Source organism: Salarias fasciatus, chromosome 13 (assembly GCF_902148845.1).
Source record: "Salarias fasciatus chromosome 13, fSalaFa1.1, whole genome shotgun sequence".
NCBI classification, from domain to species: domain Eukaryota; kingdom Metazoa; phylum Chordata; class Actinopteri; order Blenniiformes; family Blenniidae; genus Salarias; species Salarias fasciatus.
The window spans coordinates 4,540,642-4,564,350 of record NC_043757.1 but is presented as its reverse complement, the minus strand read 5'-3'; the positions used below and the strand labels follow the sequence as shown (position 1 = coordinate 4,564,350).

Genomic DNA, 23,709 nt, shown 5'->3' with positions numbered 1-23,709 from the left:
TGTGATGGACTGGCGACCTGTCCAGGATGTATCCTGCCCTTGCCTATTGATAGCTGGGATCAGATTGGCTCATAAGTGGTATAGGGACGCATGGTATGAACAAAAAAGCAGCAGTTTCTTTTCTTTTTTCTTTTTTAAGAAAATACAAGCTCCATATTTTACTTTGTTAAATGTGATTGTGAAATTCTGAAGCTGTTTGCATGCTTTTCTTTTGCTTTGCTTAATTATTTTAAAATACTTGGCAGAGTATGAAATATTATCACTAAGTGAACACTTTCAATAATTGTAAAAAAACCCAAACAAACCCGGATAGATTTAAGAGACGAGGGGAGAGTAGAGAGGGGAGCGCACTCTTGAGTGGGAACCATTTAAACGTCAGCAAATTGTTTCACCCGGCCCTTACATGCGGGTGGACCGAGACATCTAGAGCGCATGCGCAAAGCAACCGCCGTTATGAAAATGTTAATTTAGGGGCATTTCGTTCCATATTTCGGCTCAAAGCTCCACACGAAAAAGACAACAACGTCGAAATGGCAGGAGAAGAAGAGGGAGACCCCGAACCAAGGCAAGAAAATGATTTAACTTTATGTTGGGAAGTGAAAACATGATGAGAACAGCTCCTGGCTTCCAGATTTTAGAAGGTCAACATAAGGAAAAAGCTCCAGAAGTCCAGTTCATTGGTCTTCAGTATTTAATATTTTGCAATAATAAAGTAGGGTGATAGTACGATTAACTGAAATGGTTCTTGCTTCTGAGGTATATTTCTCATTCGGTATGAAACTGGGTCCATGTTAAGTGGAAGAAAACTAACATAGGCAGATATCAAATGACGGCTGTCTGAGGGTGAATGAGTCGGTAAGACCAGTTAGATGCTTTATTAATGGTTAACTTCATTATGATCGATCATTTTAGGCCTGATCTTAATCACAGATGTCATATGTTCAGGTTGGTTCGGAAATGCAGCTGTGCCTAACAAGCGGTTTGGATTGTTTTACTAATGCTGATTTTTGACTGAAGGTGTGCTTTACAGTTTGTGTCGTATTCTGCTTACTTTGCTTTCTTGGAGCTCACATGTGATCCTGTCCTCTCAGGTCCGTCAATACTAGGCGGTTGTGTCTTTGTACTGATCGCACCTCCTCCTCCTCCTGTCCGTCCTGCAGGGTTTCAGGCTCCTGGGGATCCTGGATGTCCAGAACATCGCCGTGTGCGCGTGAGTCCATCCTGTATGGAGCTGGAGGCTCGCTGGCTGTGGGCCTGCTGCACTTCCTGGCCACGAGTGAGTCTCCTCAACCGGAACTATGTTTATAATCTGTGTTTCAAAATGAAGGCTCTGCAAATAGGCTGCTCGGCTTTCTTGGTTTTTTCTTTTTTTTTTTTTTTTGTCTGCCTGATTGCTGCACCGACGTTGCAATAATTTTTGGTTTAATCTGGTGAACTTCAGGCAAGTTTTGAACCAAAGTTCATGCAAAATTCTTTCAGTATCTGTGTAGTGCTATGCAACATACCAATTCAACTCTAATTTCAGGATAAAAGAAATGTTGCTAATTGCATATTTTTCACATTTGTACGTAGTCTCTGCTAGTGTGAGTGTTTTGCAGAGGACTCAGTTGGTTCTATGACTCCTCACAGCAGTGCGTCTGCTCTCCCTCAGGTCGAGTAAAGAGGTCCTTGATGTGGGATTCGCTGGATTCATGATCACCACACTCGGATTCTGGTAGCCTTTAATATTTGTAGTGTTTTGCATCTATTCCTCCTCCTCCTTCTGCCTCTAACAGAAACGCTTCTCTGTCCCTCTCAGGTTTTACTGCAGGATGAATAACGCCACGCGCGTTGTGCAGCAGCGCTACATCCAGGAGGGCCTCAGGAACAAGGTTGTTATGAAGGGACTGTGATGGACCTGTGAACAAGAAGACGACAGACGCTCCTTCAGGCCCGTCGTGACCTCCGCCCACAGTTTGAAGGATTAAAGTTTCTCCCAGTAAAGGTTTCTGTCCCCTATTCGGCTGTAAAGTGACATTTTTCTGATCACAGAAACAGTAAATCGTTTAAAACCCAACATTCAACATTTCTGGTTAAAGATGATCACACTCTATCTTAAAGGACATCCTGTCACTTTTTCTCCTCCTTTGTTTGTTTTTGACGTCAGCTCAATACTAATGTATATTATTGTCTCCAGTTTGTAGATTTTGCACTGTTATTACTGTTTAAAAATGTCGCAGCAACAATACAAATCACTGCATAAAGTTGGAATGAAAGCAGTTAAAACTGGTGCAGAGCAGCCGGTTTTTTTAATTTACATTTCACATGTAACCTGATTATTTAACTGAGTGCGTAAATAAGGAAATAAAGGTGAAATAAGATTTTAAAACCTTTGTGAAGGCTCAAGGAAGTTAATTGTGATGTTTGATGTAGTGGTTGCTTCATGTGAGACTGTTTTGAGTTTGATTCCAGGTTCTTTTCTTTGTCTGGAGTTTGCATTTCTCCTCTGAAACATTCATTCTCCAGTTTCTCACAGTAAAAGACATGTTTTTGATGTGGATTTGTGAATTCGATACATGGCGCAGTGCTGCAGTTGATTTGCTCTCTGTACTTGGATGTTCTTGATCGTCCCTCTGTTGAAGCACTTTGTTTTCGCCACGACAGTACAGGAAGGAAACAAATACTCAGTTTTTTGTTGATGGTACATTTTATGTGTCAGTTTCTAACCTTCTCTGCTGCTTCTGAATGAGCTCATTATGGGATAAAAATAGCTGCTTCTGAAGTCAACTATTTCCTGATTTGAGGATCTGTCATACAACAGTTATCCAGCAGAGGGCACCACACCCTACATGTTAACAATAAAATCTGTGTTCTAATAATGTTATCAGCTGGGCCAGAATAATGAAAAAAACTCAGCATAACTTATCAATTCTGACGTCTCAATTTAATTATTTTTCTTTTTAAAGTAGAAAACTAGCTTAACTATATGAAATACACCTGAAAAGTATTCTTAGAAACTTAAAATTATCCTTTCTGTAGTGATTCTGTTCAGATTAACTTCGTTATAAGGACATAAAGTCATTCTATGAATAGCAGGTATTTTTAACACAGCAAGTCGTCTGACTCTGTTTGATGGTGAGGTTACAGCATGAACAAAAGAAATTTGGCCAATCACATTTAAGGAAAGCTATAAATAAACAGGCTTTCTTTTTCCATGGCAGCAGACTTCAAGCCCTTCTCAAGATTAAAAAAAAAAAGTAACTTCTCACTAATATACCATCATTTTCACAATGTCTGCCCTTGTCGGACCTTGCTTGTTTTCCGACTTCGTGGTTTCAACAAAACCTGTCAGGTGTTATTTAATTTAACCCTTTAATCAGCATCAACATGATTCAGCATGTATATTTTTCTCAACCATAACTCTTATCTGATATATCTACATTACAACAAGGAGAAAACAATACTACCAGAGAACGAAATCCAGTTTTGCTCCTATAACTGATTGCAGAGCTTATTAGTAAGATCATCCAATCAGAGAACAGATTTGCAAGAACAACTCTTAAACCGCATCAAAAAGCTGACAGATATTTAAAATTAAAGCAAAGAATAAACATGAGACGTGATGGAAAAATGGTCAGCTGTGCCAGTAGCTGGTGTCACATGAGGTTCACCTTGGTACTGAGAGTGGCCGGGGAGTTTTATCTTCAGTTATGGGATGGATGTGAATCCTGGGAGACATCATCAGTCGTATAACCTTGGATCAGGAGGTGTTTCGGCCTTTAAATACCAGACACCATCATCGATGATGGTCAGCTGCAGGGTGATCAAGCCTGAACTTGAGTCTCATGCCCAAACATGACAATTGCCTTGTTTTTAAATGGCTCAACCCATGGGACTGTGCAGGGCAGGGGCGTCCTCTTCTCAGAGTCACACTGAAGGGTGAGTGTCTCCAACAAACTGAAACAGCGTCGGAGGCTGCAGTCAACGGTAGCTCGCCCCATGACAGCCTCACTGGGGGCCATTCCCTGCAGTCAGCTGTCACACAGACTGTCCTCTGTCGTCAGCTGTCCTTTCACCGGACAGCTAATCACGATCAATAGACACCAGACGTGATGGAAAATTGTTCGTTGTGCCAATAGACGGTATTCCCATGAGGTCTACCCTGACCGTGGCTTTATCTCAGTAATGGGAAGGATGTAAATCTCGGTACATATCGTCAGTCTTTAAATAAGAATCAGAAGCATTTAATCATTTAATGTTTTTTGAATTTTCTACAGTCATAAAACCAACATAAATTTAGCTACATCATGAATAACACTCTTTCAAAGCAACTAATGAAATATCTTTTCTCTTTTGGTAGTTTTCATACATTTACACTCCTAAGATTTATTTGTTTGCACTGAAATCCTGAAGCTTCCAGGCAGATCATTATATAAGAAGAGCTCAAACCTCTGAAGTCGACATATAAATACAGACACTGGAGTAAGAACAAAACATTGTAAAGCTGAAATCATGTCATGAAAGCATTATAAAACACAAGCTTTCAAAGGTACTGAGTTTGTCCTTGAAAAGACATTTCCAGGAGTCATTTTTCTTCAAGCTGACGTCTTTTCTTGTTTCTAAGCATCACTTCTGATTCAGAATGTACAACAGCTGCTGCTGTCTCCTCTTTGTTTAAGCTGCATCTTTAAGTGGCAAATATATATGAGCATAATCTACTTTATATGTTGGAGCTCCATTTATTCATTTCTTGGTGGTGGAAAGACATGCAAATAATCTGCAATTAACCTGAAACTGAATTTTAAACCAAAAGTTAAAGAGGCTGTGCCTTAATCGTGTGAGAAAAGAGCTGATACTCTTTCTAAAAATGTAGTAATTAAGAGTAAAATGCTACAAAAGTAGATATTCTGGAAGGTTGTGTGCAGGTTAGAAATGCTATGTACGAGTCTCGTAATGATAAAAGCAGTTTTTCCAGTGTTGTGAGTGTTCGATCAGGCGACACTCTGAGTGGTAGACCTGTTCGATCAGTAGCCCGTGCAGAAGAACACACACACTGGGCTCTGTGTTCCTGTGTTGCTTCTCTGATTGGCCTCATTTGTTGAAAAGCGATGAGACGGTAGTGCTGCGTTGCTCATTTTAAAGCGTTGGTCTTGATCCTCCGTCGGCCCCTTAAAGCCTTTGTTTTGTCTCGGTCTCAGGATGCTGTGGTCTTGGTCTTCACATGCACGTCCTCCAACTTTCGCACAACGTCCCACAGTCAGGACGTTCTCGAAAAATTCCACCTTGGGAACCGTTTTCAAAAAGTTGCGTTTGCAGTGACGCCAGATATTTCCATGCTTTCACACCCATTACGTTGTTGTTAATTTCTACACTTCACAAGATCATGACGACGTGTCAAGGGCAGGATCGAACCCTGTCGGGGGCCCGTTTTCCCCCCGCCGCCGTCACAGGTGGACGGTCGAACCACGTGACGCCGCCGTGCTTTCGCCCCCGACTGCATACCTCGGGATGCCAGCGTCAGAGGACACAGGAAGCGGGCCGAGCGCCGTCCTTCAGACGGGCCCGTGGAGTCTTATTATAGAAGACCTTTATCTGGGCGCTGTGTCCTGCGGGACGATTGTTCCAGCAGAGCGGCTGGCACACAGTCAAGCCAGGAGAGAGATGTCACCTCCCTCCATAACGCCGCGCCAGTATATTGTTTCCTGACGGGGATCGACACAGACACGAGGGAGGGAGGACGCTCTGGACATCTGTCATTGTCTCGGCCTGCCACGCGGTCCCGCGTGGAATTATCGGCATGGTTATTTTTGTGGGCTCGTGTTGCGGCGAGCTGGGAGGACACATGGAGACAGGCGAGAGCGTGTTTGGCTTCAACAAAGGATTTAATTCCCACACATTGTATTTATTACTGGTTACATGTCAGAAATGGTGACGCATTAAAAGAATAAGTGCTTTCATCTCCACAAAAAAGGGGTTCATTTGATCTGAGTTAGTAGGTAATTCAACAGGAACTCTTTAAGTCATGATTAAAACAGGCAGTGAGTAAAGAAGAGCTGGTTCCTCTTTTCTTTTCTTTTCTTTTTTTTTCATTCATCTTTGCTAGAAAGGAGCCTTGTTGAATATTGCATTACAGTAATGCCACTACTTTCGGCAGGAACATGCTAGTAACTGTCACACGGTGAGCGTTCCTCCACAGGCGACAACGGTTGCAGAGCTGCTGTCTCTCTCAGTCCTCCTCAGCAGCTGGAAAATCTTTTAAGAAGTGCTAAACGTCCACGTTCCTCCCCACTCGCTGATGCAGCTTCAGATTACATCCCGATCACGGAGCATCTGGCTCCACCTCATGCTGACAGCTCAGTAATGTGTCACAGCAACACTACAACAATACAGCTATGTACACATTATCATAGAAAGGGACACCGATGTATCTTTTTCCCCAAGTAAACTGTCTTACTTGTTTTTATTTTCAGTCACTATTAAAAACCTGAATACTTTTAAACGAAGCAACTATCATCAAGGACTAAACTTTATGTAACTTGCACAACAGTGGAAACATGGTCAGCACACGGAAAAGATCGGATTCATGATTCTGTCCACTGTAAGCTTGAAAAGGCACATTCAGTGGGAATGTCATTCATCAGAGTCGGGGACGCACAAGTCTTCTTGTCTGTTTTTTGTGTGTGTTTGTGTATGAGGGAGGCTCTCATTTCTTATCAATGCTATTGATGGTTCATGACAGCAAAACTTCCCTTTAAAGTCATTATCGATGCTTTTTTTTTTTTTTTTTGTAATGGAAATTCAGTTTAGCACTGAAAAGGCATTCTAATTTTTAATGAAGCGTTTTCACATTCCAGGTCTTCTTACTTCTCTCACACTCCTAACTGCACCAATGATGTCGTCGTGCCTTAACGGGGACGCCACGGACTGAATTCTCTCTAATTTCGTGCCAAGACAGTGCAGACGCTGCACTCCGAGGTGTGAAGAACCACATCTGAACGAGTAACGTCGAGACAATCCCGCAGCATCAGCATGTATGTACAAAAACTGTAAGCAGATGAAAGCAGGAGAGGTCTCAGGTGCTTTCCTGTGGTCTGTTGGGCTCGACCCCGGGTTCACCGGTGGGAAAATGAGAAAAGTGCTCATCCATCCGGCACACTTTCATTTGGCAGTTCTGCAGCGTGACGGCGGCGGAAACCAAGCGCCGGTGGCGACTGTCTCGCTGGAATGAAATCAGGACGCAGACTCGGGGGAGCTGACCGGCTGCGGGCGGCAGAGACGTTGGGTCAAAGGTCAGTAATTACATTTATCTTTGGAAATACACAAGAGCTCCGTCAGAAGTGGAGGCTCGTTTTCCAGTCTAGTGGAGGAACCGTATCAGGACCAGAATAGGCAAAAGAAAAATCACTAAACACAACTCTGAGACATCATTTAGTATCTTCGTCAGACTTATTTAGGAGCAATTTGGCCACAGCGGGTCTAATAAGGTTAGTGAAGTGGTTTACCAGACAGCGGCAGCAGTGAGTGAGAATAATAATCTGTGTTAAAGATGCCGCTGTGGGTGACGTGCACGAAACACGCTGCCCAGAAGCTTTTAAGATCCCCTCCTTCATCTGCGCTGAGAAAACACAGCCAAACGGATAAAACTTCCTGGAACAGCAATTGTAACCTGTGAGATGTCGGCGGACGTCGGCTGTGTCTCGTTTCAAGGGGGTGGGGGGGTGGGGGCTGGGGGCCTGTAGCAGTTGCCTAGCAACCGTGACGTTGCTCCAGTAACATCGTTACTGGGGGGTCGGTTTAAAGATGGAGACGGAGGAGACTGTCGGAGTTTTGTTTCAGTGACGTTTCAGCTGGAGATACACTCTTATGACACATTCATCCATTCATTTGTAACTTGATGAAGTCTGAAGTCAAAACTGAGACTTTAAAGTGTTTTTTCTCCTGTTGACACACACACACACACACACACACACACACACACACACACACACACACACACACACACACACACACACCACACACACACACACACACACACAACCTACTTCCTGTGTTGTACTAGCAATCGTAATTAGTTACTGTTTTAGTTGTGGGGATGCTTTACCAGTACCTGAAAGTACTTCATTACATTCATAGTTACATCTTTAAATACTGAAGTAAAGAATTAACATTTGTGGTAATTGAAATTATTGCTTGATTATAGTTTTGGTTACTAGTTTTTGCTTAAATACTGTCATATTAGTACTTTTTTTTCTAGTAACTTCATGTTAGGACTTGATTACTTTTATAGGTGCTACTTTAAATACTGTAGTAGTGAAGTTACTTTACTAGGAACTGAAAATTTATACTTGATTATAGTTAGTTATCCTTTTTTGCTTTAAATACTGTCACAGTTGTCGCTTTATTCTAGTAGCTTAATGTTAGTATTTGATTATTGTCACAGTTGGGATGTTACTTCACTTGTAACTGAAAATCTGCACTTCATCATACTTGTAGTTAATAATTAGTGCATTAAATATTGTAGTGGTAGAATAATCTACGAATAACTTTACCAGTACCAGAAGATCACTGCTCCAATACAGGTATGAATTATGGTTCCAGATACTGAAATAGTGAAATTACTTCACTGGTAACTGGAAATCTGTACTTGATTATTGTTAGTTACTGGCTACTGCTGGAGTTACTAATTAAAGCATTTAATTTTGTACTGGTGGAGCTACTTCACAAGTAACATAGAATAATGATTACAGTTATCATTTGGCCACATCGGAACTGCTGTAAGCAGCGGAGAGCGACTCTCTATTAGTAACTTAGAAGTAATACTTGATGACAGTTGTAGTTGCTCCTTTCTCGTCTGACAAACGTCACAGTTTGAGGGATTTGTGTTGCTTCACGTTTTATACGCTGGATGGTGTTTTCTCGTGTTTCCAAACGCGTCCTTCGAGGGATGCAGCCCGTGAACCGGGACACAGCTTTAAAGTGAGTGGTAGCATCAGGATGGAGAAGGTGGAGGATTGTTTTATATATATAGATATATTATATATACGTCCCCGGTTTCCATCGATGCTTCAAAGTATCACCGCTGCATAAAATTGCAGAAGAAATGAGCTCTTACAACAAAGAGCATACAGTCTGTGCGATGTTTTCCCATTCGTGCTGCATATAAAAGTGTACAAAAATTCAAAATACGGTGCTATAATTAAAAGTGTCCCATCATTCCCTAATAAATCAGTCCCAGGTAATGTAGAATGTATAAAATAACTTAACATGTTGACTCCAGCATCGGTTCGCACACGTCGTTGTCCTCATTTGGTTCCTTTAAACTCGGGGTCTTAGAGTCGGATTTGGCTCCCCCTTGTGGTTGAGCTGAGTACTGAGCTTTCACGTTGAAAACATCCCATTTCTCTGGAATCAGACCTCTGTTGAAGAGCACGGAGGCCAAGTAGGAGAAAAGCAAGATGGCCACCACAGCGGACAGCATGCAGATGGTCCTGATGGGCGAGCGCTGAACATAGACGCCGTCCACCAGAGTGCACCCTGGGAATTTGATGATGGGGGGTAACCCGAGCAGGCGCTCTCCGCAAAGCACCCGGAGCACGATGCCGACCACGCAGCCCAGGATCGCCCCGTAACCGTTGGAGACGCTGAAGAAGAGCACGCAGACGAGCTGAGGTAGCATGAGCGTGTAGGTGAGGTCGGAGCGCAGCAGCCAGATCATCAGCACACTGTTGTCCAGGAAGGTGAGCGACGTCCCGGCCAGGCCCACCGCCACCACCGAGAAGCGGATCACCCACTGGATCTCCTGCTCGGAGGCCTGCGGGAAGAGAGAAGACCCGTCAGTAGCTGCTCTCAAACATCGCTACATGTTCAAGCAGAGTAGAAATAATCATCCTGAGTGGCCGGTGGGAAAATTCTCACTTCCTCTCTGGAACCGTCAAACAGGAAGCTTCACGCAGGCAGAAACTGGTACACCCTGAGGACCAAACATCTCACACTCTGAGAAAACAGGCTGGTGGATGGCGCACAAGGCAGCCAGCAGTGCAATAACCTGCCAGCCGTGGCTCGGCTGGCAGAGTGGTTCAATTCCCCATCCCTCCATGTCAAAGTGTCCTTCTGCAAGACACTGAACCCCGAACGGGTCCCACTGGGTGGAGTGAGCACCTTGCATGGCAGCCACCTCCATTGGTGTGTGTTTGTTTGAATGTGATTCAAGTGCTTTGGGGGCTGCTCAAGCATTGGGAATTCACTATGTTTGTATGTATGTGTATGCAAGTGAAATCCATTCAGTATTTATATTACTGAAACTGATCCACCACCAAACAAATGCATGGAACAAGAAAGGAGATCTGACAACTCAGGTCTGTGCTCAGCCGTCTATTCACACAAGAAAGACACTTTATTGATCACTTTGGGGATCAATTGATCTGACCAACTCATAGTTAACCTCAACTGTGAGTGCTAAGAGTGCTGTGCTGCCACAGTTGCAGTGAAGGGTCTTGGTCACGGAGCCACAGTGGTGACCTGTCACCAGTAGGTAGAGTTGTTCCGATTCCGATACCAGTGTCGGAAATTGCGCCAATATTGCTGAAAATGCTGGCATCGGTATCGGCGAGTACTGGAGTCCAGGCACCGATCCGATACCACGTCATGAATTAAATTAGCAATCTATTTACTGGTCAGCTACGTTAGCTCCGTTAGCTCCTTTAGCTCCGTTAGCTCCGTTAGCGCTGACACTTCTTCTGCAATGTTTTACGGCAGCTTGCATCCCGTTGGTTGCACTACTGCCATCTGCTGGTCTTTAGCTCTGACAGTTCTTTGCCGTGCCACTGTGCTGCAACTTGCTGTTTTTGACCAACGAAGAAGAACGGATCACATGACAGACGTACAGCGCCGTTAAAGAAGCATTTTTTTGTTTAGAGAGCAGCTTCTGCTGTTTGGATTTTTATTTTTTGAATGTAACTTCATAGGTTGGTTTTGGACTATAGCATTTTAGAAAGTAACCTCTGAAGTTGCTGTTGAACTATTTTTTTTTAAATTGTTCTATTTAAATGCCCTCTTCATTTTACTATGTTATGTTTGCACCTTAATTAAAAAAATCTAGATTTGTTTATTGAGTTACTGTTGCACTACTGTTATTCATACTGTTTTATCTAAATGACTTAATTTTACAATATTGTGTCTGCACTTTAATTTAAAAATGCAACAACATATATTCCTAGATTTATCTACGTTGTCGTTGCACTACTGTTTTATATTGTTCTATTTAAATTCCCTTTTAATTTAAAAATATTGGGGTTACGCTTTAAGTTATTGAAAATAATTATTCCTAGATTAGTTTAGTTCAGTTGCATTTGCACTACTGTTTTTATACTGTTCTATTTAAAAATAAATAGCTTGAATTTGCTGTATTGATTCATGTTTTAGAGGGTTTAACCTGAGCCAGGCCTCACCACAGTGATAATCATGTGACAGTCATGCAGGTGTGGCATGGTATTATTTTATAATGTACTGATATCAGATCGGTACTCGGTATCGGCCGATACCGACAGTACAAGTATCGGAATCGGTATCGGGAGGCAAAAAATGGTATTGGAGCATCTCTACCAGTAGGATATTAACCTGCAAACTTCCAATCTCAAATCTGTCTTCTTTAACCTCCAGGCCAGGGCTGTCCAATAATCCTGGCCCTCGATGGCCAGCATACTGCATGTTTTAGATGTCTCCCTACTTCAGCACACTTAAAACTAATGAGGATGTCTTCAACAAGACTGTAAAAAAGCCCAATAACCAGCTTCTCATTGCAACTGAGAGAGACCTGAACCATGTAGGATGGCGGCCCTCCAGGACCAGGATTAGACACATGGGCTCTAGGCCATCACTGCCTTTGGAAAAATCTCAGCAGAGGAGGTTTACGCCACAATCTCTCCCCATTCGCATCCTTCTCTCTTATCTGCCAAAGAAATTCAATAATCCAAAAAGCAACGAGTCACGATCAATCAAGTATTTTCACGTGACTCAAACGATCACATTGAAAGTCGATCAAGAACACAAGTGTCTTGAGTTCTTTGGTCTTTGTGGTGTTCAGCTAGAGGTTGCTCTCTAAACACTAAGCAGATGTCCATAGACGGACTCTTCTCCTCCTGAGATGAGGCCTATCACAGTGGTATCATCGGCAAATGTGATAACAGAGTTTGAGGGATGGGTGGATGTACAGTACAGTTGTGTGTGTACAGACAGTACAATAGTGGACTTATTACACAACCTTGAGGGGAACCAGTGCTTAGTGTTAAGAAGGGGGAGAGGTGGGGGCCGAGTCTGACTGTCTGGGGGCCGGTTCATTAAGAGTCCCTTATCCCACTGCAGATGGGTGGGGAGAGGCCAAGGTGAGAGAACTTGCCTGCAAGAATGTCTGGGATTATTGTATTAATAAGATGAGCTATAATCCACAAGGAGCGTCCTCACATAGCCATAGTTCCCCTGGTGCTCCAGGTGGCTGAGCGCAGCGTGGAGAGCTACGGCCACAGCGTCCTCAGCTGATCTGTTTGCTGTGGTCCAGTTGGGTGGGTTAGCAAATCCCCAGTCTTTGAGTATCCTCACTGGTACTCCTTCAGGGCAGCTTCTCCAGGGTTTACAGTCCTCAGCACACGTGTGCTGCTGCTGGAAGGTGATGGATGTGGGGTGCTGGTTGTAATCCTCCCAGCCTCAAAGCGGGAAAAGAAATGGTTCATTTCCTCTTCCAGTGTGGCGTCGGTACCAACAGACATCTGTCTGTTGTCTTCATCTTTGGGGGTTTTTTTCAGTGAATTTCACCTCAGTTTTGGCCTTTTGAATGCCTGCCTTCAGGTCAGACCTGGCCTCGCTTTACAGTGACCCTTTCCCTGACCTGAAGGTGGTGTTTGAGGAGAGCTTGGACCTCACTGGTCATCCAATGTTTCTGATTCAGAAAAACCCAAATCTGTCATTTTCAACAGTGTCTACACAGTTTTGGATGCAGGAAAGTACAGTGTTTGTATAAGCCTGGAGGTTATGGTGTACAAAGAAGTCCCAAATAGTCCTGTGGAAACTGAGAGAGCGCTCCCTTGGGCCATGTTGTTATTGTCTTTGTTTGAGGCTTTGCTTTCCTCCGGAGGGAGGTGAATGAACGGGCGAGGGAGATGGCGAGGTGGGGGAGGGGTGTGGCTCTGTAGTGTTGCGTTTTACATATTTATTGTATTTTACTTTTTTTAATTTGAACTCATTCTAATCCTTTCCGATGTGTTGCTCATACAAAGTGAGGGAGAAATGCATTTTCGGTTCCTCTCTAAATCCTGGATAAACAGGAAATTGACAAAGAAATCTATTCTCTTTTATGGCATTGAGTCACTAAATCCATAGTTGAGAGTCACTGTAATAGCAATCCAACATTGCTGCATGTCCCTGCGAATGTCCATGTACTTGCCATTGTTAATGTTTATAGAGTATTGATCTCTGTGCACGTGTGAACCAATATTGTGTAAACTCAAAACCTTTCTGAAGAAAAAATGGATAACGATACACTTTCACTTGAAACATTCTCTTGTAAACGGGACCTAAATATTTGAGCTTTCCTCTGTTTACTCAGACTAACCAGTCGATTCTAGTGAACAGCATGAACTGATGCAGCCACTTTGATCAAAAGCATAAAAAATGTCGTCCAAGTCCAGTTGACCTGATTCAGTTTGCATTGAGATGCTAGAAGGCTCTAAAAAAAGACTGGAGTCAGTCAAAATGACAGCAAAAAAAAAAAAAAAGACTTGTGAAACTCTGCACAACGTTACATTTTGTACTCAATCCATCAGCATAAACTGCTTCCGATATTTTACAGGATTGTAACACAAGCTGCGATATTCCATATTCATGACGGTAAATGCGCGGTCTGGATAGCGTGCGCTGTTTAGCTCGTCTTTCAGACTCAACTGCATTCAGTATCATGTTTGTCCCGGTTTCTGCTTGTCAGTCGATCAGCTGGGGCTGGCTTCAGCCTCTCCCGGCCTTATCATGACGTTTCCAAGTTTCCACAGCGTTATTCTGCTGCTCTCCTGTTATAGACCTGGAAGCAGTATCTGTCTGTCCCCCTTTAACAGGCCCACTGCGCTCTTTCCCCCTTTGACCTAGAACTGAACTGTATGTTCTTCCGTCGGAGAGGCAGACACAACAACTGTCGACAATGTGCAACACATACAAAGAAAGGTAGTGGTAACTACTTGATGAAGGTGTCAAGGTTAATTTTCCTCACTGAAAAGAAGACAATGAGCTGCCTCAGAATTGATGAGGCATCACAGATTACATTAACTCTCTGACCTTGTGTTACCTTCACTGAGGATCTCCCTTTGTTCTCCATTTCAGACCTTAAAATGGGTTATAAAGATGGATAAATGGATCTTTCAGCATTTCTTTTTACCATGAAATCAGTCATGTCAAACAAAGAGCCTGAGGGCTGAAACCTGCTCTGCAGAGGATTACATCAGGATGACTTTCTAATATGTAAAGATAACTGAAAATTTTCTTCTTTACTGGATCATCAGCATCAAAATTATACTGCAATACGCAAAACTGTGCATGGCGGCTACAAAGCTGTGTTGTTATTGTTACATTTTACTGTAATGCCAGGAGGAATTATCTAAGATGGCAGAATGCTGAAATTGCACCTATTTTTACCTTAAATGTTCACTTTATTTAACATATTAAATAAAATGCACAATTCTTCATAATGAACTCAAGCTTTGCACTGAAATTAAGGAAATAAATTAAAAATTGATGAGAAAAACAGCCTTCGTGCCACTGGTCCAACCTCCTGGGTATAAAATGAACTCTGGACTGAAATGTATTTTACACCACTGAGTTAAATATAACAGCGAATCTTCTTCTATTTCAGACAGACATGCGATAAGTGATGACTCCTCCTCCCCCCTGCAGCCTCACCTGCGTGCGCAGGATGTTCCTGTAGATGTTGGAGGTGAAGATGGAGGCCGCGGACAGCAAGGCCGAGTCGGTGGACGACATGACGGCGGCCGCCACGGCGCCGATGCCGATGATGGAGATGTAGGTGGGCGTGAGGTGCTGCAGGACGAGCGGCAGGACGAGCCCCGTCTCGTGGCGTTCGAACGGGGACGGAGAACCGTACGTGGTCAAGTTCCAGTCTGAGCAGTTCAAAAGAAAAACAAAACTAAACATGTTTTTACTCATTTTATGTTTTAAATTTCAAGTTTATGAGCTTATTGCGAATCAAACAATCTGGTGAGGTGGCGTGATGCTGTGAAAGTGAAGCAGGTGCCTGTTTAATTCTCGCTTCACCAGGTTTAACTTCCTCTTTAATTTCCCTCTACAATGTTTGATCTGCTTGTTTAATTTCCTGAGGCGTACTTGTGGATGCGGCCGCCGCTCCGAGGAGGATCGGCGGGATGCCTAACGTGGGAACGATGAACGCGGCGGCGAAGCAGGTGATCTTCGCCGTGGACGAGGAGGCGGCGGACAGAGTCCGCTGGTGGAAGTTCTGGAGACCCAAGTTCCCCAAACCCTGCGAGGAAGCGAGAGAACGAGAGGTAAGGAAAATAAGACGGGGAGGAAGGTGGACGGGGACGCTCTGTGCCGCAGCGGGATGTAGCTTTTGGCAAACGAAGACGCTTGACCCAAGCTGCGACTGAAACAGCTCGGGTATCCCGAAATCCTTCACCACCTGAGGAGTTCTCATGAGCTCTGCTGGGAAACACACTCCTTAAATTTCCTCTGGCAAGCTGAATTAGACACTGATGAGTTGTATTTTCAAGGTCATCATGTTGTGTTGGGAATGACTTCAAGCGGAGGAATTTAAATTTAGTTTTAACCTAAAGCCTCCACTTTACGTCTTCAACCCTTCCAATTACAATAAACTCCCACCTCATCAGTTATAAATGAACTCATCCTCCTGACAGCCGCAGGGAATAAATCCACCTATAAGTAGCATTAGCGTTAGCCAGTGTCTACAGTTGCTCCTGAGGAATTAGCAACCTTAAATAAAGCATTAGCTTCTCTTATTAATAACTTCTCACTGCTGTTTTTGTTCATGCTTTTTTTTTTTGTCATTGTTTCATTACAGGCACCAAACTTCAGATTAAAGAGCATCTTTCTCCCAAAACTAATGCAACTTCAGCCAGAATCTGTACTGTATGGAGAATCTGCAAAAGGAAACTGTAATAACTGTTAAGCTGAAATATAAAAACATTTGTAAATTGTTAAAAAATCTGATATAAAACTCAAATTTTCATGAAAATCTCTTATGAGTGTGCAATAGTCACTTTTCTCTTTTAGCACAATACATGATGGGATACAGTGGATTAGGTTCGTGACAACTGGGTAAACAATAGGAGTGTGTTCTCGAAACTGTGAGTGTGTTATAATAAAGTCATCACCATACTCAGCACTGTAACGCGGTGAACATCCTACATGGTGTTCTGAAACGGGAATAGTGAGTAATCTCTGCACGTCTATTAAAAAATATGCAGGAATGTGGACCGGCGGGACCGGGACTGAACACCTCTGTTCTGGTCCAGCGTTAGACGCCCGGCCGTCCCTGACTGAAAAAGACGAGTCTCACACAGAGTGAAGGGGAAGAGGGTGTCTGGTGCACGGAGAACACGTCAGCCTCACCAGAAGTAGAAAGTTATCGATCCACCTCCAGGCTCGGTCCGCCTCCAGAGTGCCCACCCACGGGGACTGGAAGGTGTTGTTGTAGGCCGTCTCAGTGATGTCCGACACGGCCGGGCTCGTCAGGGCGAAGGGGACGCACAGCCACTGTGGGAGGGAGGGCGCGGAGCGGCTCGTAAAAACACCGGCAGCATGAAACGGCCGTCACGTCACGGCAGCAGAGATACGGACTCTGCACTTTAACGCTTTCTGGAATTAAATCAAGCGTCCTGCTTCGAGACCACTTCATTTTATTAGCTTACCTCCACACTGCAGGTTTAAATGCTCCATTTTGATGTTTTTTGAAGAAATGTGTTTATTTTTATACTGTGGAGGAATTACTTTACCATTTAAAAATAATTATATGACATGTGACATTATCTGAGTAGTGTTGGGAAAAAAAAGTTCAAAATTTAACTGCATGTCTTGGAAATAAATCACATTTTGCAGCTTTCCCATCAATAATTGTTAGTTTATAACATAAATCATAGTATTCACTCACTGAGGTCTCTCAATTCTGGCTATAAAATATTTCACTGTTAAATCACATTATTGTCGTTTACAGCTGTAAGGACTCAATTGGAGCAGTTTTACAGGCGAGGACAGACTACAACAGCAGAACAGCTCATTTAAAAACCACATAAGGGATTTAAAGCTCGAGGGAGGAAAACCCACCAGGCTGATGAAGATGAGGATGAGCTGTATGATGTCTGTGTAGGCCACAGAGTAGAGCCCCCCCAGCAGGGTGTAGGTGATGGCCACGGCCGCGGAGATCCAGATGCTGACGGTGTAGGACAGATCCAGGATCACACTCATGGTGACGCCTGTCAAACACAGCAGGCCATGTTTCACACTCCTGCTCCTCTCACACACTACTCACTTCACCACCGACCAAGAAGAAAGATTTAGTGAGGATTCTTACTTTTTCCCCTTTATATTTTATTTATTCAGTTCTGTAACTCTTCATCAGTTTTCTCATAAAACACAAAAGAAAATTCAGATGTTGTTGGACCGCTGACACACCCCCTAGGACTACTTTGTGGTCTGTGAACTAGTTTCCCAATGTATAAAAATAATTGTTTTAACAGTCATTTTAAGTACTTTTAAGGCTCTGTTCACACATTTCTATTTAAATAAAAACACTTCATGAAGTTTTTCACATGGCGAGATATCTCTCTGTTGACAGCTGTTGGCAAAGAAAAGCATAACTGCTGGTTTCATCTTTATATTTAGCCTTCAACTGTTGCAGCAAAGCCTATTTTAGAATCTGGAATCATCTCTTGACATGGGAAATGCAGGTCTAAAGGTATTTTAATATTTTACTTTTGGTAGGGTAAAACTAGAGGGGCGGTTTTATGAATGAAGTAAGTCAAAGGGACAAATATGTGCTTGGAGAAGTTCCCAAAGAGGAAGTTCTCAAAGAGGAAATAATCCCCCCTCTTTTTTTTGCGTGAGTCAGTGGAAGTTGAAAAGTGCTTTTCCTGTGTGCGGATGTGACGGGCGGAAGTCTCCAGATCGTCACGGTGCTGATTACTGCTGTGATTGAAGCCCTCGCTCCTCCTGATGGGGAGTTATTTCAGACAAAGGCTTGTGTTTCACTCAGCACCTCAGCAAAGAGCTGCAATCAACAGCTGCCAGGCCGAGTCTCTCTCTCTCTCTCTCTCTCTCTCTCTCTCTCTCTCTCTCACACACACACTCACACACACACACACACACACACACACAGGAGGGGTTGCATATAGAAACATTCTTACCTAATCCTATGAGTGTTCCTGTCACCCACATAATCTCCGAGGCGAGTGAAGCCAGCGACAGAGCGGCTGTCGGTACTTTTCCGTATTTGATCTGGAAGGGATCCATCATGGTCACGTATTTATTGTTCCTCATGGGCTCGGCGAAGAAAAGCCCACCTTAGTGAGAGCAGAAGGACATTATTCATTACCTCACATCCTGAAATAATTGACTCTATTCCAGTCTTGAGAGTGTGGAGTAATTTAGATGGACTCCAGTCGTTGCCGTCGCAGGCGGCTCGCCACACAAAAGCTGGAAATTTCCAATCTACAGAAACAGTAAAATGTTTTGTCTCCCCTCACAGCCCACTTTTTTTCTTTTTTTTTGGTCAATCTGAATTCAGCCGGGATTAAGAGGATAAATATTTTGTTTCCCATGTGATTTTCATGTGGGCAAGAATGTTGTTTTCCCCTGCTAATCTCCACAAATACAGAAAGTTCTGTAACCTGTTAAGTTCCCATTTCATTCAAAGGCATCACAAAACACCTCCAAGCTCTTGAAATCCATCATTTTGGGACACAGTGAGTTAAGCTTCTCTGCAATACTCCTGTAACTTTGTGAAACTGCAGCTTCCAGTCTGCAGACGTCTGACGGCCGAAGTCCCGTCGGCCTCAGCTGCACCTTAAGTCCAAGCAAAGTTCAGCCAAGTGGAGCTGAGCTGGAAAAGCTGCGTGTGAGATTTCATACCTGCAACACTTCATTTACGCGACAAAACGCTGCTAAAAATACACCAATATGTTTTCATCATCAACAAACCGGGGTCATATTCAACCCATATTTACAGTTTGTGATCGGGGGAGGGAGCAGGGGGTCTGCAGCCTTTCAGACATTTCTTTACTCCGTTTCCCTCAACAGTGTTCTGTTTATAGTCGCTGTTTAAGCTACTGATGGTGTTTTAGCTTGAGCGGCTGTGGCTCCTTTAGCCATTTAAAGGGTTTCTGCTCTTTTCTGTTTTTAGCTGCGTCAGACAATCCAGCGGTTTTAGCCTGAGGAACACTTTAAACCAGGAGTGTCAAACACATTTTAGTTCAGGGGTCAGATACAGCTCAATTCCATCCTGAGTGGGTCAGACCGGTAAATAGGACCAGAATAAGCCTTTGCTGTGATGAAAATGTCTAAACTAAACAACTACTGCTGAAAATGACAACAATCTTGACATGAAGCAAGTTTTAATTAAAAAAAATACGGTTTCACTATACGTTTTTCCAAGCTCACACTGACATCCCGGCTTTAAAGGAATACTCTGAAGATTTTGGACCCACACCCTATCCCGATCATTTACACAGTGAGTTAAGCTCATAAATACCTTTTTTGTGTCCGTTCGTCCAGCCGCTGGCTCCCAGCTGTTAGCATCGTAGTTAGCTTAGCTCAGCTGCTGGAGGTGAAGAGGGAACAGAGCCGGACTGACGAAAGTGGACAAAATCCTCCTTCCAGTGGTCCAGGAGATGGCGTATGAGCACGTGAAGTAAATCCCAATGGTTATAAAACATTTTAGAAGACGTGTTAGCTTTTCAAGCCGTTAAAATAACGTTATGATACACACAGACCTGCGCATGCGCAGTGCTCCGCGGAAGGATATACCAGAGCACAGCAGTAGAAGCCATAGAATCAGCCGCTGTGCGCCTGTATATCCTTCCGTGGAGCACGATGCTTGTGCAGATCTATATCAAAACGTTATTTTAACGGCTTGAAAAGCTAACACGTCTTTTAAAATGTTTTATAACCATTCGGATTTACTTCACGTGCTAATACACCATCCCCTGGACCACTGGAGCGAGTATTTTGTCCACTTTCGTCAGTCCGGCTCTGTTTCCTCTTCACCTCCAGCAGCTGAGCTAAGCTAACTACGATGCTAACAGCTGGGAGCCAGCGGCTGGACAAAAGGACACAAAAAAGGTATTTATGAGCTTAACTCACTGTGTAAATGATAGGGATGGGGCGTGGGTCCAAAATCTTCGAAGTATTCTTTTAAGGCGAGTTTGATAGATCAACAGCTTCCTTGGCAGCATCATGATATCTCAGCTGTTTCGTGTCTGTTACTCTTAAGAGATTTGTTTGAAGAAAAAAAGTCAGCATTTTCTTTGAAATTTTTATCATTTGTCTGGAGGCTCGGCGGGTCGGATTACAGCCTCTTGCGGACCAGTTTAGGCCAACAGGCCTTATGTTTGACACCCTACTTTAAAGCATTACAGTATTTTAGCTGTTTTTTTAGTTGTTTTCAGTGCTTTTGTACGTTTATTATATATATTTTAGCTTGATTTGTCATAGCTTCTTTAGCCCAAACAGCAGCTTCAGCTCTTCAATGTTTTAACTGTTTCTAAATCTAAAAGAGTAAAAACTGTTTCAACCATTATAACTATTAGAATTTTAATAGTTTGAGCAATTTTTAGATATTTTCAGTCTTTATCTGTATGAAATCATATAAGGTTAAAAGGGGTAAGTAAACAGTAGACTGGATTCTTTTCTGTTCTTTTCCTATCATTATTTTTTTCCCGTTTTGTTGCATACTCTCTTAAAGTTTACCAAAACTCGGGATCAAACCAGGATATTCTTCCTGTGAGAGGAGAGTGCTAACCACTACACTGTGGCATGTCCCACTCGCAGCAATATTTTATGACGGCCATTAGATACGTGCTGAATTGACATAATAAAGACCACATCAGGAGATTTGACTGGAAAACAAATTTGACAAATTGCTCGGAAATAATTCTTTTGTTTCTCTGATTTTCATTATTTCTTCCTTAATTCTTCCTGTTCATGGTGAAATCAAACCTGATAAAATCACACAACATAACGCTAAGAGTACTGCGAAGGTTTGAAAAGTATCAGAAAGTAGATGAATTAAGCTTTGAGTCTGAACGCTCCTTTCTTCAGCAGGATGATGCAATCGCAGATTTTAATCACCAGGCCGTCACGCATATTTAACAAGCGCCGCTGAGGATCATCAGCGACTGACAGCGGAGCAGAATCACTCATTCATAGCATTTCTTGACATTTGGAGGCCGCTCAGGTTCGCGTTTGGGTGTCATGTGAAAGAGCCGTCTTGTGATACTACAGAGTTTCACACTCTGGAAATCCCCCTGACTCTGCACTTCGCGTATGGTTTCACTACGCGCTGTAAGAGAAGCACATTCATCAGGATGCAGAAGTGAGTGTATAGCCGGAGCTTTTCAGGGCATCTAATGCAGAAACCTGTGCCAAAGCAAACACGAGGAAAACATGAGCCATTGTTTCCAGCGTGGAAGGAAAAAGCTGGAAAAAAAAAAAATCCACCTTGACCCTCAAATTTTCCTACGAGGCATACTGTACATCCTTTTTTCTTTGGTTGTTGTTCTCTCCCACAGCAGTGATATAAGATTTCCTCTTTTGTCATCGCCGCCCGCCAACTGCAGTTGCATCACTCTCACTTCCAGCAACGAGGCGAAAGTATGAAACGCACGACTGACCGGATTTACACCAGACCTCCGTTGGGACGGTGTCCTGATCCGACCTGTCAGATTTGGCCTGGTCTCTCTCACTACAGTGGCGCTTGTGATCATTATTCACAGCAGAGGTTACTAAAGGTCGCAGTCTGGATGCTGCTCTAATCATTCCAGCAGCAGATGTTTCCCCGAAGACGACTTTCCTTTCAATCCTGCTTATCACTGCTGCAAGAGATCTAAGAACAACAAAATGCAGGGGTTTTTTTCCTTCTGCTCTCCTCTTTCCTTTTTTCTTTCTTCCTTCATTCACAGTGCAGCGTGCAGGCAGCACATGTGAGTGGAAACCAGTGGGTGAGAGGCTGCAGTGCTGCTCTGTCACCACCACGCTCACCGATGATGAAGCACATGGTTGCAGCTATTGGCATCACAGCCCAGATCAGCCCCATGGACGGGTTGTACACCGCTTCAGCAGTGCCCACGATGAATCCGCCTCCGACCCACGTAGCTGCATGACACACACACACACACGCACACACACACGCACGCACACACGCACACACACAGAGAGAGACATATGATTCACACACAGGCTGAGGAGGACACCGTGCACCTGCTGCAACCTGATCACACCAACCCGCCGCTCTACTGTAACTTTAATAGCAAATTAAACTTAAATGGGGACAGTCTGGCTAATTATTCTGAATATATGTATATATGTGTGCGCACAATGGGAGGCGATAATGACCTCTTATGATAAAACGAGCGCGTGCATGATGAGACAGCAGAAAAAAAAAAAACTTCCTGTAATTTCAGATAATATGAGCAGGTTCGAAATGCAGAAATCATCATGGATTAAATGATATTATAACTGAGAACATTACAGAGTTATTCTTAGTTAGAAATCTGCATTGGACACGCGCGCACCTTCTCTGTCCTCCTTATAATTCATTTCATTCCGGATCCGGCAAAATCGCGTTAATGTCTAATCCCGGACAGTCATTTCGAGGAGAAACGAGGCAGATGGTGTTTTATTGTCGGGATTAGAGCCGGTCGCTCCTCCTGCGTGCGGCTACTCGCCTGTCATGGTGAAGATGCCGACCACCAGGTTGATGCCCCGGTTTCCCAGCAGAGCCATCTCCGTCTTGTCCCCCTGGCCCTTCTTCGCCTCCTTCTTGGACTTGACGGAGGCCCAGATGCCGATCCCGAGCACCAGCAGGTAGAAGAGCATCATGACGGACACGCCGGGGATGTTGAGAGCCATGATGGAGCCGCAGGATACCGACGGGAGCGCGTGTCGGCCTGCCTGCCTGCTGGATGCTGCTGCTTCGCCGACGCGTAATGGAAGAAGAGAGCAGCGGACGGGAGCGGAGGCGCACGGTACTGCAGGGGGGAGGGAGAGAGAGGGAGGGAGAGAGAGGGAGGGAGGGGGGAGAGGGGGAGGGGGGGGGGGAGAGCCTTCTGTCAAGGTGAAACACACAATCCCAACACTCCAGACGCACTCTCACTCTCAAGATCTGCAGATCTGATCCATTTTCCTGCGTGCGCACCACTCATTTCACATCAAATTCACATTTCCTCCCCATTATAATCTCTCAGGGTGCAATTTACGGACATGACAGAAGGGGGAGTAGTACAGGGTGGCAATAAATACAGAAATATACAGTTAATTAAACCACGATGCTCCATAGAAACCTCTAATTAAAGCACAATTAAATAAATTGCGTGATGTGGGTTTAGTCTAATTGAGGTTTTTTTCCTCTCTGGAGTTTGCATGAATGCATTTTTCTCTTAATTGTTGACTCTTAAATGCAAATGTGACTGTGTAGCTTGAATGTGTTCC

General features: G+C 43.7%; 2 protein-coding genes across 2 annotated transcripts; one reads left to right on the top strand and one right to left on the bottom strand.

The window, feature by feature from the left end:
• Window positions 1-411: 411 nt before the first annotated feature.
• On the top strand, window positions 412-2,533 carry cox20 (cytochrome c oxidase assembly factor COX20). The gene is given in 6 exon segments (XM_030107190.1): window positions 412-565; window positions 1,161-1,276; window positions 1,652-1,666; window positions 1,669-1,714; window positions 1,799-1,885; window positions 1,887-2,533. Coding segments are annotated over 6 exon segments (354 nt in total). The 5' UTR covers window positions 412-530; the 3' UTR covers window positions 1,942-2,533.
• Window positions 2,534-9,022: 6,489 nt separating this feature from the next.
• Window positions 9,023-23,172, bottom strand: LOC115399657 (high-affinity choline transporter 1-like). Its single transcript, XM_030107176.1, has 8 exons — window positions 22,947-23,172; window positions 22,261-22,374; window positions 18,411-18,566; window positions 17,332-17,480; window positions 16,621-16,764; window positions 15,358-15,511; window positions 14,917-15,134; window positions 9,023-9,790 (listed from the first exon to the last, which is right to left on the bottom strand). The coding sequence occupies exons 1-8, from the start codon at window positions 23,128-23,130 to the stop codon at window positions 9,239-9,241; spliced, it is 1,671 nt and encodes a 556-aa protein (XP_029963036.1). The 5' UTR covers window positions 23,131-23,172; the 3' UTR covers window positions 9,023-9,238.
• Window positions 23,173-23,709: the final 537 nt, after the last annotated feature.